The 19,233-nt window shown below is 50.0% G+C and overlaps 1 protein-coding gene across 4 annotated transcripts in view; it reads right to left on the reverse strand.

Annotated features, from left to right (window-relative positions):
* The window catches only part of LOC111847948 (protein Jade-1-like), a 49,236-nt gene extending 30,738 nt beyond the window's left edge, over positions 1–18,498 (reverse strand). For 2 of the 4 annotated variants that reach the window (XM_072717685.1, XM_072717682.1), the window contains exons 1-4: positions 17,666–18,351; positions 13,018–13,081; positions 8,802–8,887; positions 1,481–1,638 (exon numbers count right to left, since the gene is read on the reverse strand). In XM_072717685.1, coding sequence (XP_072573786.1) covers positions 1,481–1,638; positions 8,802–8,887; positions 13,018–13,081 — 308 coding nt within the window. In that variant the 5' untranslated portion in view covers positions 17,666–18,351. Of the gene's footprint in view, positions 1–1,480; positions 1,639–8,801; positions 8,888–13,017; positions 13,082–17,665; positions 18,352–18,396 lie in introns of those variants that run through there. The other 2 variants (XM_072717683.1, XM_072717684.1) reach the window with 2 other exon arrangements.
* Between the last annotated feature and the right edge of the window lie 735 nt (positions 18,499–19,233).

Raw genomic sequence — 19,233 nt, forward strand, 5'->3', positions numbered from 1 at the left:
GACTTTCGTGACATAGCAGGGGGCAGCTAATTCAGCGCCCGGGGAGCAGTGCTTGGGGACGGTACCTTGCTCAGGGTACCTCAGTGGTGACTTGCTGGTGGGGGATTCGAACCTGCAATCTTTCAATTATAAGTGCGTTACCCTAACCATCAAGCCACCACTGCCCACATCTGCCCACATCTTGCTGGGATGTTTGGGTTCTATATGCCACCACACAGCAAACCCACAGAGGAATGTGTCCCCAAGGCTACTGAACCGAGTGACATTCAGCTTTTTCTTGCTTTATTCTCTACGTGGGTTTTCCTGACCTTTGGCTTTCGCTCAGCCTAACATGGCAAACCTGAAGAATTACCCAGGACTCTGTCGCTGTGCTCAGTGTGAGTCCGCTGGTCGCGACAGCAGGCTGACCCTGAGGGAAATCTTCCTTTACTCTGAAAAACCAGGATTAGCTTGTGGCCCAGTATGTTTGTCCCCCAGACAGAAAACCCAACAGACAGGCAATTCAATGTCCAGCTGAACAACTGAAACTAGTCCCACAAAACCACAAACACATTTAAATACGAAGGGGTCTCCTATTCGCCCTTTTCTGTGCTCGGTCGCAAACTCAGTCTTCCCCTGCCTGTTAGGTCTGCTTCCTCTACAGAGAGCTTCAAATCTAAGCTTAAAACCTTAAAATCTTTTTCCATATGCATAACCAGGGTCACAGTATATCATATCTTTTTTTTTTTTTTATGTATGTATTATTAATATTTATGTATTTAATTTTTTTCCTTTTTAAATACATTTCAGTGTCAGTCTGTTTTTGTTTATGGTGCCATGTTATATCTTTTTTCTTTTTCTCCTATTTGACAGGTTTTTGATTTTGTCATTGTACAACACTTTGGTCAGCTGGGACTCTTTTTAAATGTGCTGTATAAATAAATAGTGACTTCACTGATTGACTTGTCAAAACCACACACACACTCTGCAGTGTCGGGTAACACAGGCCTCGACGGGCCACCAATTGCATTCCCCCTTCTCTCACAATGCAGAGGTGAGAATTAAAAATCCCAAAAGGATCAAGCTGAAAAAGGGGGGGTTGCTCTTATGGACTGGGAAATGTGCTTGGAATCCAGCCCAGTGAATTTCCATTTAATCCTACAGCAGTGTTTCCCAATCCAGTCCTTGGGGACCCACAGTCAGTCCATGTCTTTGCTCCCCGCCAGACAGTCCACACTTTTGCTCCCCGCCAGACAGTCCACACTTTTGCTCCCCGCCAGACAGTCCACACTTTTGCTCCCTCCCAGGTTCTGGTAGCAAAAACATGGACTTTCTGTGGGTCCACGAGGACTGAATTGGGAAACACAGTCCTACAATCACATGTACCTTGCCTGTACGGACTAATTTGTACATTTTACACCGCAAGCATTTCTAGTTAGTGTGCATATTTCTACATGCTTCTGTATGTGAGTAAAGATTCACCACTGGGGGGCATTAGTACCTAACCACAGGCTTGGGGATGGCCTCCATGCTGGCTGGCACCTGGACGCCCTTCTCCCACTCCTGCCTCCAGGGGTCTGAGAGCACGTAGAAGTCATCCGAGCTGAGCTGGGCGGAGTCCGGCAGCTTCATGGCGGTGATGAAGTCGGTCCGGAACACCTGCTGGGACAGAGTTAGGGAGTCAGAGCTGCTCATCACACGGGACGGTGACCACAGGGACCAGGAAACACAGTAAGTGCTGAGCTAATGGGCCAGGAAGAGACACTGCGGGGGGGGGGGGGGGGGTCCATGATGCAATAACTGCATGCAAAGGAAGGTACCTGCTCAGTCATCATGCTGTTTACTGTCAAGGAAGAGAAACACATTGGAGGACAGCACTTCCCAATCCGGTCCTCAGGGACACAGACAGTCCACGTTTTTGCTCCCTTCCAGACAGTGCTCAACTGCTCTAGGACATCGCTACCCACGTAACCAAAAAAAATAAAATAAAAACAGGAAGCACTCAATAGGCAAAAACGTCCCCAGCAAAACAGTTTCCATACTAAGGTGACATTTCAACAGGCCATGAACTGTGAAAGGCTGTTCCATTAAAGCATGTTTACACCCCCGTCGTCCTACAGCCGGGGGCTCTGATCTGATCAGTCTCACACATCCTGTTGCAAAATACATCGCTGTCTTTCCCGAGTACATCAGCAGAAGCACTTTATCAGCAGGCAGTGAGCCGGGCACTGCCAACTTCCTCACTGCAGCGAGCCGGGCACTGCCAACTTCCTCACTGCAGCGAGCCGGGCACTGCCAACTTCCTCACTGCAGCGAGCCGGGCACTGCCAACTTCCTCACTGCAGCGAGCCGGGCACTGCCAACTTCCTCACTGCAGCGAGCCGGGCACTGCCAACTTCCTCACTGCAGCGAGCCGGGCACTGCCAACTTCCTCACTGCAGCGAGCCGGGCACTGCCAACTTCCTCACTGCAGCGAGCCGGGCACTGCCAACTTCCTCACTGCTATACGAAGAAGCTCGTCTTAACGGATTCTGCCATTTACCTGCAGAACGACTCCATACCATGTGTGTGATGCTCCTGACGAGAGGGAGGGCGACAGATGCGGGATTAACAGCAAAGCCAAGTCAGGCATGCGGCTTCGACAAAGCGCTGCGGTGACGGCAGGAGACAGACTGGAGGCCATGATAACTGGTAGACGGTCACAATATGAAAGGCAATCAAATGATCTGGTCATGGAGTCAAACAGCTTAGTTACAGGTTGGCAGTCCTACTCGCCGAGCAAACAAACACCGGTACAGGGGACGACAAACAACTGCACGTCCCCCTCGCCATTACGAGAGCGATGACTCTGCCTCAGCAGTAAAACGGGGTTAATCATCATCAAAATGTAGAGGGGCACGGATGCCATCCCCGGGGGGGGGTGGGGTCACGGCGTTGGCATGGGAGACCAGGCTGGCCTCTGGTCACAGCCGTGCCAACATTCACTTCAGGAAACACTTCAGCAGCTGTCGTTAGGCAAGGGAGCGGGACTGTGGGACTGAGATACACACCCCCCCTCCAGCTTGGCTTTGGTGGGATCCGGACAAACACTATTCTTAAAGGTAGATGAATTACAAAGAAAAGCCATGTAGAGATTCTCTCCATAAAGGACTGAATTTGTATTCAGCCCTTAACTCATGCAGAGCAGACCGAAGAAGCACGCCATGTCTATTGAGTCTCTCTTCTGTTTTGAGGCTTTGGCGAGACAGTGGCAAGCAAACCGCTTCTGATTCTGTGCAATGGAATGTATAATTTTGATGAATATTAACCCCACAATGACAGCAATGCTGCCTCCCAACACAAGCTCCCAGTAAGGAGCCAGAATGACTGGGGGATCACTGGTGAGCAGTAAAGGTCTGACCTCTCCTTAAACTTCGGTAATGTAAACCACCGGCTCCAAGAGTCTGCGCAAATCATCTGCTTGCATTGTATAAAGGTATCCAGAAGTCAGACTGACTGTGAATGGTAACACCCTCACTGATCGTACAGTGTCAGGGCTCAAAACTTCACCAATAAGCTTTAATGTAATTTTTCAATGATGCTGTTGATAATATTTGCTGATCTTCCGGGACACGTCTTATTCAGAGTGAACCCCGCAGTCGAAGTGGCCAGACCACCTTGGCATTTAGAACACACATAGACCCAGTGTGCTTGACCAAAAGTTATCAATCTTTGGTCAAAAAGGCTAAATTAGCAAAATATGGAGGTTCTATTCCAGGCATGGAGGGACTGTAAAAGTTCTACATAAACACTGCAGCTTGCCCCAAGCACACCTAGGGGATCCATCGTCTTCGACGGCCTGACACCTTGGCTTGGTCTGTCGGCTCTGTGCTTCACTGACCACTTCAGCATCTGTATTCCTACGAGTCGCAGGGACTCTGCCACAAATCTTCTGCCTCTCATTCACAAGCAGAGCTACACACCTGCTGCTCTTCCCAGTGAAAACCGGCATAATCATTCAAAACCACAGGGTCCCGCAAACTGGTGCATTATCCTCTGGACTTTTCTGTACATTTGCTGCCTTGGCAACAAGCAATGACTGAAGCCATCGTCCCCCACTCTGCTGAAGACTGTCATGGTACAACAGCCGATAAAATAACAATAGGATTTATTTTAAGTATTATGTCCATCCATCCATTTTCTGTAACCGCTTCTCTGATTCAGGGTCACTGGGGGTCTGAAGTTGATCCCGGAGGCTACAGGCACAAGACAGGGAACAACCCAGGATGGGGCACCAGCCCATCTACAGCACCGCTGGCTGACAGACTGCCGCCTGACAGACCGCCGCCTGACAAAAGAACGCATTTGCAGAGGCAGCAGGAGGCACTGCGGAGGGCGAGGAACACTAGTACCAAAGGGAAAACGTAATTTCAAATGAAAACATCACCCGCACATCCATGCAAACATACACATCACCCGCACATCAATGCAAACATACACATCACCCGCACATCCATGCAAACATACACATCACCCGCACATCCATGCAAACATACACATCACCCGCACATCAATGCAAACATACACATCACCCGCACATCCATGCAAACATACACATCACCCGCACATCCATGCAAACATACACATCACCCGCACATCCATGCAAACATACACATCACCGCACATCAATGCAAACATACACATCACCCGCACATCCATGCAAACATACACATCACCCGCACATCAATGCAAACATACACATCACCCGCACATCCATGCAAACATACACATCACCCGCACATCCATGCAATCGTACACATCACCCGCACATCAATGCAAACATACACATCACCCGCACATCAATGCAAACATACACATCACCCGCACATCAATGCAGACATACACATCACCCGCACATCAATGCAAACATACACATCACCCACACATCAATGCAAACATACACATCACCCACACATCAATGCAAACATACACATCACCCGCACATCAATGCAAACATACACATCACCCACACATCAAGAGTCACACTAGTACTTCCTGTACATGCCTAAAGACTGTTTAAATTAGCTTGCTTGAAGCTTGCAAATTTATCTTGTGTATTTGAAGATCATCCTCAATTCAGCATATTATAATCATATTATGCATGAATACTACATGTTAAATGGACTAATGAAATCAGGTCATTTTACCTGTAAGACAAGGGAAGCTTTGGATTAAAAAATGCATCTTAATTAGCAATGCAGATTATAAAATGAATGAATACAGATGGTCCACAATTCCGCTGAACCCACCGTAAGCTGAAAATATCATAAGTTGAATATTACATGATGAATCACACAGGGAAAATACACTGTATGACATGTTGTTAAACGCCGCATGAGATGTTGACGCTTGCGATCGCTGCAGAGACTGGACGTGCGGCTGCACGAACGCTGCAGTCACCCGTCATCGCTATCGAACGGCATATCGCAAATCAGATTACAAGTTTGATGAATACCGAATATGCGTCTCCATCAAACCACCGCAAACCTGAAATATCATAAGGGTATCCATCGTAAAGCGAGGACCACCTGTATAAATCATACCGCAAGCTATGCTTCCGGTCAATCCAAATCGCCCAGACATTAGCTTCCCGAGAGACGGAAGTCCACCATCAACAATAAGAGGCAGAATTCATAATGAGTCTGACAGAATAAGCTATACAGCATCTTCAAAGTCCTCGCTTAGGTCTCACTAAGCTCGAGCTCCAGCGATGTACCTTCCGCATTTCGGCCAGCTGTTTTCTGGATGTATCCAGAACAGGGCACCGCCGACTCACTGCCACCCCAGCTGTTTTCCGGATGTATCCAGAACAGGGCACCGCCAACTCACTGCCACCCCAGCTGCTCGACCGCTTCCCCTGCCCAGCTGGTGCGCCATAAGTGGGTATCAGCAGATTCTGGACACCCTCCCACGTAGTTGGTGACATTTTGTTGCTGTTAAGCATCCGCTTCCATTTCAGCAGGGCCAGGAAGACAAGGGTTTGACCAATGAAACTTGAGTATATAGACACAGAAAGTTACATCGCAAATGCCTGACTTAGAAATAATTATTGCCTGCTTAATGGCATCTTATTTCAGTTTAAAGAGAATTAAGGCAAACTGAAGCAAGATCTAAAGCCTGAATGATACTTGTGGTTCATGTCCGTCTGAAAAACGTCTCAAACTGTGATGGGCTCTTTCGACAGTGAAAAGTGTCTCTCGTTACTTGTGATCCAGCTGTTCCTCTTTTAAGTAGACGACCCGCCCAGTCTGGGGTCCGACGTGCAAAACCTTCGTGGCCCCCACCTGGCATGGAGGTCTGAATGCATAGCTGACCAGTCACACATCCTCTTTTAACTTTGATCAGAGTTGTATTTGGCGTTTTCCACGTCTCCTCGAAAGGCAGAGCTTATGCCGAGGCCTACATGTGGTGAGCATTTACACGTGTACGCCAGAGTGCCTGTGTCACTCTGCGACTGCACCACCTCAATGCTAGCTGGCTGAGCGAGGGGGGACTTAAGCTGCACTAAAACATTTTCACTTCGCCATTTTAATGACCTTTTCAAGATTATCTAGTATACGTTTAAAGAATCAGTTTAAAGTTTACTGCCACTGCTTTTGCATGAGCTCTACACACACTAATTACATTTCAGGGGAGATGTGAGTCAGGCTACGGCACAGCCTACGGCATACGGTACACAGCTACCTACGGCATACGGTACACGGCTACCTACGGCATACGGTACACGGCTACCTACGGCATACGGTACACGGCTACCTACGGCATACGGTACACGGCTACCTACGGCATACGGTACACGGCTACCTACGGCATACGGTACACGGCTACCTACGGCATACGGTACACGGCTACCTACGGCATACGGTACACGGCTACCTACGGCATACGGTACACGGCTACCTACGGCATACGGTACACGGCTACCTACGGCATACGGTACACGGCTACCTACGGCATACGGTACACAGCTACCTACGGCATACGGTACACAGCTACCTACGGCATACGGTACACAGCTACCTACGGCATACGGCACCCGGCTACCTACGGCATACGGCACCCGGCTACCTACGGCATACGGTACACGGCTACCTACGGCATACGGTACACGGCTACCTACGGCATACGGTACACGGCTACCTACGGCATACGGTACACAGCTACCTACGGCATACGGTACACAGCTACCTACGGCATACAGTACACAGCTACCTACGGCATACGGTACACGGCTACCTACGGCATACGGTACACGGCTACCTACGGCATACGGTACACGGCTACCTACGGCATACGGTACCCGGCTACCTACGGCATACGGTACACAGCTACCTACGGCATACGGTACACAGCTACCTACGGCATACGGTACACAGCTACCTACGGCATACGGTACACAGCTACCTACGGCATACGGTACACAGCTACCTACGGCATACGGTACACAGCTACCTACGGCATACGGTACACAGCTACCTACGGCATACGGTACACAGCTACCTACGGCATACGGTACACAGCTACCTACGGCATACGGTACACAGCTACCTACGGCATACGGTACACAGCTACCTACGGCATACGGTACACAGCTACCTACGGCATACGGCACCCGGCTACCTACGGCATACGGTACACAGCTACCTACGGCATACGGTACACAGCTACCTACGGCATACGGTACACAGCTACCTACGGCATACGGTACACAGCTACCTACGGCATACGGTACACAGCTACCTACGGCATACGGTACACAGCTACCTACGGCATACGGTACACAGCTACCTACGGCATACGGTACACAGCTACCTACGGCATACGGTACACAGCTACCTACGGCATACGGCACCCGGCTACCTACGGCATACGGTACACAGCTACCTACGGCATACGGTACACGGCTACCTACGGCATACGGTACACAGCTACCTACGGCATACGGCACCCGGCTACCTACGGCATACGGTACACAGCTACCTACGGCATACGGCACCCGGCTACCTACGGCATACGGTACACAGCTACCTACGGCATACGGCACCCGGCTACCTACGGCATACGGTACACAGCTACCTACGGCATACGGCACCCGGCTACCTACGGCATACGGTACACAGCTACCTACGGCATACGGTACACAGCTACCTACGGCATACGGTACACAGCTACCTACGGCATACGGTACACAGCTACCTACGGCATACGGTACACAGCTACCTACGGCATACGGTACACGGCTACCTACGGCATACGGTACACAGCTACCTACGGCATACGGTACACAGCTACCTACGGCATACGGTACACAGCTACCTACGGCATACGGTACACAGCTACCTACGGCATACGGTACACGGCTACCTACGGCATACGGTACACGGCTACCTACGGCATACGGTACACAGCTACCTACGGCATACAGTACACAGCTACCTACGGCATACGGTACACAGCTACCTACGGCATACGGTACACAGCTACCTACGGCATACGGTACACAGCTACCTACGGCATACGGCACCCGGCTACCTACGGCATACGGTACACAGCTACCTACGGCATACGGTACACAGCTACCTACGGCATACGGTACACAGCTACCTACGGCATACGGCACCCGGCTACCTACGGCATACGGTACACAGCTACCTACGGCATAGATTCAACATCTCGCCGCATGAATCATCCTTAAGAGGACTCCTGGGCACGCTCGTGAATAACAGATTCCTGATTCAGCCATCTCCTGGCCAGACGTTACCTTTCCTCCGCAGGAGACTCACCTCTGAAAGCTTCTTCTGCTCTTGTCGCACCCAGGTGCTGTTGGTGCCTGTGTTCCTGGAGCTCTTTGACCAGGAAGTCACATGACCTGCATCAAATTAGAAAAAAGATCATCCACTGCAAGCCGCATGAACCAGGAGACAGACACACGTGACAGAACTGACACAGCAAACAGCTGCTGAAGTTCTCAGCTTATGGAACGGATGCCTGCGTTTCAACTGCTCAATTGGATTCGTGTTCACCCCATCCTCTCAGATGCGGAACCCCATTAGTGTCCTTCACCCCATCCTCTCAGACGCGGAACCCCATTAGTGTCCTTCACCCCATCCTCTCAGACGCGGAACCCCATTAGTGTCCTTCACCCCATCCTCTCAGACGCGGAACCCCATTAGTGTCCTTCACCCCATCCTCTCAGACGCGGAACCCCATTAGTGTCCTTCACCCCATCCTCTCAGACGCGGAACCCCATTAGTGTCATTCACCCCATCCTCTCAGACGCGGATCCCCATTAGTATCATTCACCCCATCCTCTCAGACGCGGAACCCCATTAGTGTCCTTCACCCCATCCTCTCAGACCCGGAACCCCATTAGTGTCCTTCACCCCATCCTCTCAGACGCGGAACCCCATTAGTGTCCTTCACCCCACCCTCTCAGACGCGGAACCCCATTAGTGTCCTTCACCCCATCCTCTCAGACGCGGAACCCCATTAGTGTCCTTCACCCCATCCTCTCAGACGCGGAACCCCATTAGTGTCCTTCACCCCACCCTCTCAGACGCGGAACCCCATTAGTGTCCTTCACCCCATCCTCTCAGATGCGGAACCCCATTAGTGTCCTTCACCCCATCCTCTCAGATGCGGAACCCCATTAGTGTCATTCACCCCATCCTCTCAGATGCGGAACCACATTAGTGTCATTCACCCCATCCTCTCAGATGCGGAACCACATTAGTGTCCTTCACCCCATCCTCTCAGATGCGGAACCCCATTAGTGTCATTCACCCCATCCTCTCAGATGCGGAACCCCATTAGTGTCATTCACCCCACCTTCTCAGATGCGGAACCCCATTAGTGTCATTCACCCCATCCTCTCAGATGCGGAACCCCATTAGTGTCATTCACCCCATCCTCTCAGATGCAGAACCCCATTAGTGTCATTCACCCTATCCTCTCAGATGCGGAACCCCATTAGTGTCCTTCACCCCATCCTCTCAGATGCGGAACCACATTAGTGTCCTTCACCCCATTCTCTCAGATGCGGAACCACATTAGTGTCCTTCACCCCATCCTCTCAGATGCGGAACCCCATTAGTGTCATTCACCCCATCCTCTCAGATGCGGAACCCCATTAGTGTCATTCACCCCACCTTCTCAGATGCGGAACCCCATTAGTGTCATTCACCCCATCCTCTCAGATGCGGAACCCCATTAGTGTCATTCACCCCATCCTCTCAGATGCAGAACCCCATTAGTGTCATTCACCCTATCCTCTCAGATGCGGAACCCCATTAGTGTCCTTCACCCCATCCTCTCAGATGCGGAACCACATTAGTGTCCTTCACCCCATTCTCTCAGATGCAGAACCCCATTAGTGTCCTTCACCCCATTCTCTCAGATGCAGAACCCCATTAGTGTCCTTCACCCCACCTTCTCAGATGCGGAACCCCATTAGTGTCATTCACCCCATCCTCTCAGATGCGGAACCCCATTAGTGTAGTTCACCCCATCCTCTCAGATGCGGAACCCCATTAGTGTAGTTCACCCCATCCTCTCAGATGCGGAACCCCATTAGTGTCATTCACCCCATCCCGCCAGATGCGGAACCAAACTGTCAAACTGGCCATCGTCACAGACCTCCTACCACACAGGCCACCCTGCTGATGGAGCAGTGTCCGTTATGATCATACTTCTGAGTGATTGTCTATTAAACCCTTTGATCGCAAGCCCTTTGTCTGTTCTGTCCTTTCACTATGCCCTTCAGTCCAATATAGTCACTCGCTGTTACTTATATGAGAGAGCAAGCTGACCATAACCCAGGGGTGGCTGCAGTGCATGCAGAGAGAGCTGCAGTGCATGCAGAGAGGGCTGCAGTGCATGCAGAGAGGGCTGCAGTGCATGCAGAGAGGGCTGCAGTGCATGCGGGTTTCTGCTGCTACTCCCTAATTAGATTACTAATTGTGGATTAGCAAATCACAGCATCACCTTGAATTGTCATTATCAGCTCACTCCCCAGTCAGCATTTATAATGAGGTAAAGGCAGGTAAGCACTGGAGAAAAGTGTCATAACTGGCCCAGATCACTGCAGATTCAACCTCTCATTTCTCTGCCCAGATATCACACTTAAATAAGTTTTTTAATGAAAATCAAGTATATTTTTTTACTTTTTTCTGCTAACCTATGCCTTGTTATTGTTATTATTATTTTTATTTCCAAAAACTGCCCTGAAATTATCTATTGAAATGCAAGGATTTTTTGTTTCTGTCCAACCAAAAATATTCACCAATTTCACCCTCAATCTTCTCGTAGAAGCCCTGAAAAGCATTAGGGTTCTGCTCAAGAGCCCAACAGTGAACCGCTGACCTTCCAGTCACAAGCCCAACGTCCTACCCCGCCGAGCCACACACTGCGCCCAGAATACAACCACAAAGCCATCCATCCATTTACTATATCTGCTTATGCTATGCAGGCTTACAGGGGTCCAGAGCCTGTCCCGAAGCTATGGGTGCAAATCAGCAAACCACCCAGGGCAGAGTACCAGCCCAGCAGAGGGCGCTATAAAGCCACGTTCTAAATTATATCTAAGGTCAGGCCAATTTTCAGTTTTTACCTAACATAACCTACTCTAACGGCCACAGAACATTATACACAGGGATGGACGCACAAGTACGCATTCACCTTTAAGAACGATGCGTGCGACAATCGATTGTTTGTAAAAACGCAAACACGTACTTATTTTATGTGTATTTGCGCTGCTATGACAAGAAAATACCTTGCATTTTAACCTGTATACCACAAATGAAGTAGAGTTAGCATATAAAGATTATAACGCATTATATTTTGTTTTCATATCAGCACAAATGCACACAAACACACATTTACACTGTTACCACAATTGATTGTCGCATGTATAGCTTTTAAAAGGTGAATGTGTACCAGTTACAGTATGTCCATCCCTGATTATACATCCTCACAATAACTTACGAGTTCTAACAGTTTCAGTTTAGGTTTTTGCTGACTACAGGAAGAGGTAAAAAAAAAAAACACCCCCTACAGTGTTCTGGGTAAGTCCTTCCACCAGCCCACTGAAATCGCCAGTTTACACATGTTCATTTGGTCATCAGGCTCATGGCTGGATGCTTACTGCTTATACCAGAAGCGAGCAATCACAGAGGTCAGAGCAAACAGCCCTGCTGTCTGGACGCAGTAAGTCCACGCTTCCGGATAATCGTTCTCTCGGACCCGGGGGAGGGCGATGGGAACGGCGCTGGCAGTTGGCCTGAAATTCAAGTTGACGTGGAACGGACAGGTTTCCCAGTAAGGGGAAGTCATGTCTTGATCACAACATTTTATACATACATGCCAAAAAAAAAATAATTCACACCTCTCCGACCACAGAGTGTTAGAGATTAAACGCCGCGGTAGGAAACCTACAGCAACAGCTCATAGCATCTCAAAGGCCGACAGCTCATCGGCACATAGGTTCACTAGAGACATTTTCAATCCAAAACAGGATACGGTGTCAATTAAGCCAAACAGAGACCAACTAGGAGCTGGATCAGAAAGTTTAGACACTGGGACTGGAGTTTAGAAAACAGAGGCACAAAAGCACAGTTTAAATCACACATTCCCAACGAACATGAGTCCTACAGACGGCACATGAGATGACATGACAAAAATCCCCCCAAAATACTCCAGCCGCCGCCGCCCCAAACAGGCGATTTATCGGGCATGATCCATAAACCCAGTTGCCATGGAAAGCACAGGATTTCCATGGAGTCACTCAGCATCAGCATGCTAGCAACCAGAGTAAGGACCCGACCCCCCGGCTCTCCCTCAGTCCACCCCGCTAACATAGGCAGCTGTCGCACTGCTGCCCCCCCCCCCCACCCACCCCCACTCATCGGAGGCTGAGCTGACTCACTCCGGAGAGGTTAATAAGGGTCGGCTGACCACAGTCCCTCCCGCAACCATCGCCTTCTTGGCAAAGTATCTACTTACTGTCAGTGGTGTCTGACTCATTGCTGCTGGTCGAGTACTTCCTCCTCTTATTCTCAGTCTCCATCTGTTGGGGGGGAAAATGAGAGGGGGGGGGGGGGTATGAAAAAAGATGGCGGAATAAGCAATTGAGCGAGACTCCTGAGCCAGTCACAGCAGGACCCGGCACCCATGTCGGGTATGCTTAAACACATGAGGCCTCGAACCATCCTGAAGATGTAACTGCATTCAGGTCCATCTAATTGGGCATTCCCCAGCCACCCCTGGGGGGGTCTCCTCTGGCCATTTTACATTTGCTGTCTTCACATTCACTTTATTCAGCAGATGCTTTTTTCCCAAAGCTACGGACACGTGCGGCATGCAGCACGTTACAAACACATGGCTGTGGCGGCACAAGCCGACCCCCTGACAGCCTGTTTTCCAGTCGTCTGCGTCACAGGACGCAGCTAAAAGCAAAATCCAGGCGCGAAAGCCGGGGCCATTTCCTGAGGCGGCAGTTTCACACCCAAGGACAAATCCATCTAACAGCTTTTTAGCACCTGAGAGACGGAACTGCAACTCAAACAGAGACACTTTCCTCACAGCAGGGCATGGAAGTTCATGCACCGAAAAATAAAAATTACAACGCAGCAGCTAACCAAAAGGAGATAGAAAAAAACATTTTCTATTCCATAGATAAGGCTTTTCATTGAGGAATGGTTTGAATAAAACACTGTCCTCCCCTTATGCCACAAAGTGCCACGGTGAACTGGCAGAGTTTCCAAAGGCGGCTCTTTGTGTTCACCTCACATCATAAAGCAAACGACTCAGCAGAGGAGAAAGGGGCTTAGATAAACGTACCTGCCGTCCCCATAGTGGGGAACCAGCATGCTGTGCTTTTAACTGTGGCCAAATTGGATTACATTACCGCGCCGCTTGAACTAGTGCAGCCGCTGAGACCCGTCTTGTCAGTGAGTGCGGCCGGCCGCCCCGCCAGTGTCCCCTTGGTAACGACTGCACGCCAATTCCCTACAAATGTGCCCGTATGCCCCTTTCGTGACTGCAAGGTTCCAAACCAAAAATCCCACCAGGGGCATTTATGTCACTCACTTCATAAAAATGCAGGTGATTTGATCCAGTTCCAAAATACAAGCACAGGATTAGTTTCTCATTAATGATCAGCTGGGTTTCAAAGCTGCCCGGGACAAAAACACCATTTCAGCAACAAAAGCATGTGAGAGCGCGCTTTCATTCAGCACTGCATTCAGCACTGCGCTGCACTGTCAGAAAGACAAGGGCTATCCGATAGAAAAGCCAAACTGAAGTGGGAATCTGCAGCAGCCCAAACTCACAGTCCTCCCCAAAATTTCACTCAGCCCTTTACAGTATTCTCTCCACTCCTCAGCCCATTTAAAGCAATAGCTTTTCTGATTATTAAAAAAAACTGCATTGATTCACTTCATCATTTCATCATCTCCTCCTTTGAGGAAGCTCCGATAATGACTCCAGTTCTCCCCCTTCTCCCCCAGCTTCCCAACCCAAAGATCTCTGCTCTACATCAAATTATTTCCTGTGTCAAGTGCTGCAGAGCAAGCATTTATCAAGCAGGGTGCACAACAAGTGGAGAACTATGGAGCACTGAATTTCAGTTCCAATTCAATTTAATTTGGCACCTTACGCCATAAATTGACTGTAATCAGCATCCTTTCCAAAGCGATTAAGATCTGTGAGGCAAAACTGACACTAGAAGGCAATGAAGTACAGCTGCGGTTTAAGCTGTCAATAGACCCAGGCCTTGCAAGGGCACGGAACGTGGCGGCAGATGGGAAGAGAACCATTGAGAAAATAAGGTAGCCCAGCGCAGCTTGGTAACAGCGAATCTCATTGACTAACATTAGCTACCCAGACACAAAGCCATGCCTCATTGAGGAATGGAAAACAAAATATAGGAAGGAGGACCACAAATGAAGACTGCTGCGTGGCAAGAAGGAATACCTGAATAAAGTTCTAGAAACTTAGCTCTTATTCTCAATGACACGGGGGTGGCAGTGGGGTGCAAAGTAACGACTCTCAGGGCGTCAAGCGAGACACAACCACAAAGTAACGGCTTCACCACAATTCCCCAGAGGGCCCAACCCAAGCCCTCATCGCACTCACTGGCATGGCCAATAGGGGGCAGCGCCGCATGGGGAGGTGAAGGTCTCAGTCCGAGAAAGTAAACGTAGGCTCCAGCAAGCGCCGGGACCCCGGCAGCTTCAGGATAAAGCTCCAGTAAAACTAGCTAAGAGCGGCAATATCGTCAGCATCATCATCATCATCATCCTCATCATCCGGCCTGCCCACAAAGCCACACAAGCCGTGCAGATGTCACCCTCTCCAGAGGCTGGAACTGCGCCAAAGCTCAGCATGAAAAGCGGCACTTGAACCTTCCCCACCCCCGCGACATCCTCGAACCAGCGACCCACCTTGTCGGCATAATACGTTATCAGCATGGAGCGGAACAGGCCACTTAGCACTCGGCTCTTTTGTGTAAACATCAGCCCTTTCCATGGGACTCTGCCAGCAGTCTGAATGACACCATTACCATCATTTCCTGCACCTGTGCTTTTAATTTACTCCCCATTCAGGAGCACGTGCAGTGCTGTCGCTGACCCTACTGCATTCACACTCAAGGGGGGGGGGGGTGCTTTGGTGGGGGCACTGGCAATCGGTGCAAAATCTCCGGATGACCTTGCTGCTGTAGAGGACTGTAAGAGCCATCAGCAGAGCAGGGGGAAAAAAAAATACAGTTTTAATAAATAAATCATCACCAACTGCTGCACTTGAAAAACAGCAAAAATTATTCCAACCTGTGCTGCATTTTAATGTTTCCTTCAAAAATAAACATTATATGTGTTCGTGTGTGTTTGTGTGTGTGTCTCCAAATCACTCCTGACTTTCCTGCAAAGTCGACACACAGACCGAGGAAGCTCCCAATGAAACTGAAAAGCCCCCACATTACTGAGGGGTGACAGCAGATGACAATGATCAGGGACGGCAGGGACCTTGAGAAGAAGCGGAGGAACCGCCAAGTGGACGTCAGAACTAACAGCTTTAAAATCCGTCCTGGCTGCCGATTTCCATTCTGACCATTTCGACAAAAATCCCAGCTTGAACATTCACCTCAGCAGACACATTCTTTTTATTAATTTGTATTTTTGCACATAAAATATTCAGGAGAGAAAGGTCAATCCTCACTGAACTGACCACAATGCTTCCCATTTAAAAAAGAAACAACAAAATTATGAGTCGGAAGAGGGCATTTATCCATGAGTCGACGTTCCATACCGATCGAAGGTTCTGGCGGCACAGGACCGCAAACAGCCAGGCTAAGAGCAATCTGGGCCATCGCCAGATCATCCGTGTCATTCCACGGCGAGACAGCTCAGGGGCGCGTGGGTGAGCTTTTCTGGCAAAGGAGAGCTGGACCCCTTGCCCCCCACAGCCTCACACATGCAGATCTGAGCCTAATGGTGGGGGCAGAGCTGCACCTCATTTGTAACACTCCCACCGGGTGGAGCAGCCCAGCGAACAGGATGCTATTGGCGATGTGAGGAAGTCACTCTCCACCCAGTCCACATGCTTGTGGCAACGATTCACTGCCCTAATACATCTGAAGCTCAGCCCAACAGTCTCCTTCCTGTCAGAAGGCGGCGAAAAGCAAACCACGAGTGCAGAGGTGACATTTATATCCGCTGCAGAGAGCGAGCTAGCCAGCTTTCACGCTCCATCTACTTATTCAACCCAATTCCCCAGATACGCTACCAAAAAAGGAAGAGGCACTGCTTGTTGGCTGGAAGCATCGCCTTACTGCGATGATCCATTTCATCAAGCGCAATTAAAAAGGACATGAAACGCAGGCCTGCTGGGAGTCCCCGGGAGGGTTGCTGTGGGTCAGACTCCGGGAAGGTAAACAGCAGCCACGCCCCCTAGGGGCGGCCCTGCGAAGTGCAGCGCGGCGCAGCGCACACCGGGAGCGGCGGCCGTCTTCGCGGGGAGCCCGGCGCGCCTTTCCGGCCCCGTTTCGCTTTCAATAACCAGCATCTCATGAAGCAGCAGATCGCTGCGTAGCGTGTCCTGCTCACCCCTCCCAAACGATCCAGTCACGCTTCAGCTGCGCCCCCCGCCCCCCACCGCGAAGGGAGCGCGGCTCGGCAGCGGTGCCTCTCCGCCAGCTGCAGGTACACGCAGCCGGTACCTCGGCGTATGACACGAGCGGGTAGAGAGAGCAGCGCATGCATCCGCTAAACTGCGCGATGCGCCCTGGAAATGGTGCTCAGCCGCTCAGGCTGCAAGTTCGCGCAACTATAACTTGTGCGGCGCCGAGACCCGACAGACGCACAGCTGCCCGCCCGCCTTCACGCACCGAGCCCAGGCAGCCCGTCTACCCGCACATCGCCCACACTGTAGCTTTTTAAAATTTAAAGATCTAACTAAAGCTGGGCGACATTAGACCCCCGTAAAAAGTTAAGCACTGCCGGCTACTTGTCACCGTCATCCAAGCAGCATCCCGCGCTGCCCATGCCACGCTCATCTCACCGCAACTCCGTCTGCAGGGCTCTCCACAAAATCCAAACTTATCTTACAAAATAAATGCAACGATAAGCAAAGCCCAGAAAGGCGGGATTCCTACCTCGCTGGTAAGCAGTTAGGGAAGCCGGTCGAAAAAAGTCCGAATCTGCAATGGACGGCGGTGCAAAATCAGGCGATCATCGCTAGTGGCGATAATCCTACGGAGATAGTTAGCAGTATCGTTAGCTAGCATCCCACGCCGATCCGCTGACAGCCTTGGATGCTCCCCTAGGAGTAAAACTAAAGTAGGCAGCTAGCTAGCTCTGCTAAGTGCACTTTCATTGGGTAGCAGGTTGGCTAGCTAGGTGGGGAGGTGCAGGCGCTTGGCGAAGGAGCGCAGCACACCGCCTACGCAGTTATTATTCGCATCTAGGTGGTATGTTTCCTATACCTGACTTTGAAGCGACCCCCTCCGAAATACAGATTATTAGCTAATAGTCTTGGCTAAACTAGCCCGCCTTAGTTAGCGCGGAGCTAATCATGCGGCATTTTCTATTACTAATCTAGGTCCATGATGGTTTCCTCTATCAGTTTTATAATTTTCGTCAGACTGATTGGTCCCTTTTCTTGATTTTGCATAAAGGCTAATGTTTAATAAAAAAAAAAAGGCTGCGCGCAAGTCGGATCAGTTTAGTTTCGCAACGCGCTGCTACCAAAACGTTTATCTCATCCTGCTCCCTCCCCCCTTCAATCTTGCGCTCCCTCTCCCCCACCTCCCTCCTGTGAGATCGCACAGGCGTATGCGAGCTCCTGCAACCTTACCAAATAAATAAATAAATAAATAACGCTCACACTTAAAAGTCTTTTGGCGCCATATTAATGACGTACTTCAAATCTGCCCGTTCCTCTCGCGCCGCCCGCAGCGGCGCTTTCTCCGCGCGCGTACCGCCTCGCTCCGACGTGCTGCGTGGCTCGCGCTGTCAACTTTCTTCGGGAAGTGATTCCGTGATTTACGGCGCGAGGCCGAAACCGCGGCGCCCACCGGACAAGTTCGCAGCCGTGTTTGAAAGGGTTCTACAAACCCATGCAAACCCATGCATGTAGACATACGGGCTGAACATTTTTCCCTGACTACAGAAAACTGAGGACTTCTTTCAAACACAATCTGTCATTTGCACAACTTCACTTTCTGTCTGTGACACCTGACAAATAAGGATTCACCAGTGCTGTGACAGAGGAAGCGATTTTTGTCAATGACATTTTATCAGGATTTCTGATAAGAAATATCTTACAACATACATAGATTTCACCTGTCTGAGCGGCAGTGTTATGGAGCATTGAAATGAAAATGTCACAAAACGATGACAGTTATTTGCACAAACTAATCCAATAAAGTATGTGATTTGTGATATAGCAAATTCGGAAGCAAATTTTAAAAAGAAAGCGCCGGATATTGTCAACGGTCAACTTACAATAGATACAAGAAGAAACAGCCAAAGAAACATCACAGAAATAACAAAGCATAAAGATGCGGTAGAATACAGCTTCATGTAATCAGGGGTCATCACCGGGGACTTGCAGGGGCGCGTGCCTGACTGCCCTGTCCCTTTTGCCTCCCTTTGTGGTCCCGTGGGCCCCCTTTCCATCACTTGACGATCAAACAAAATTTACCGTGAGGGACCACCCCCA

This window comes from Paramormyrops kingsleyae, chromosome 10, assembly GCF_048594095.1.
Source record: "Paramormyrops kingsleyae isolate MSU_618 chromosome 10, PKINGS_0.4, whole genome shotgun sequence".
Taxonomy (NCBI): domain Eukaryota; kingdom Metazoa; phylum Chordata; class Actinopteri; order Osteoglossiformes; family Mormyridae; genus Paramormyrops; species Paramormyrops kingsleyae.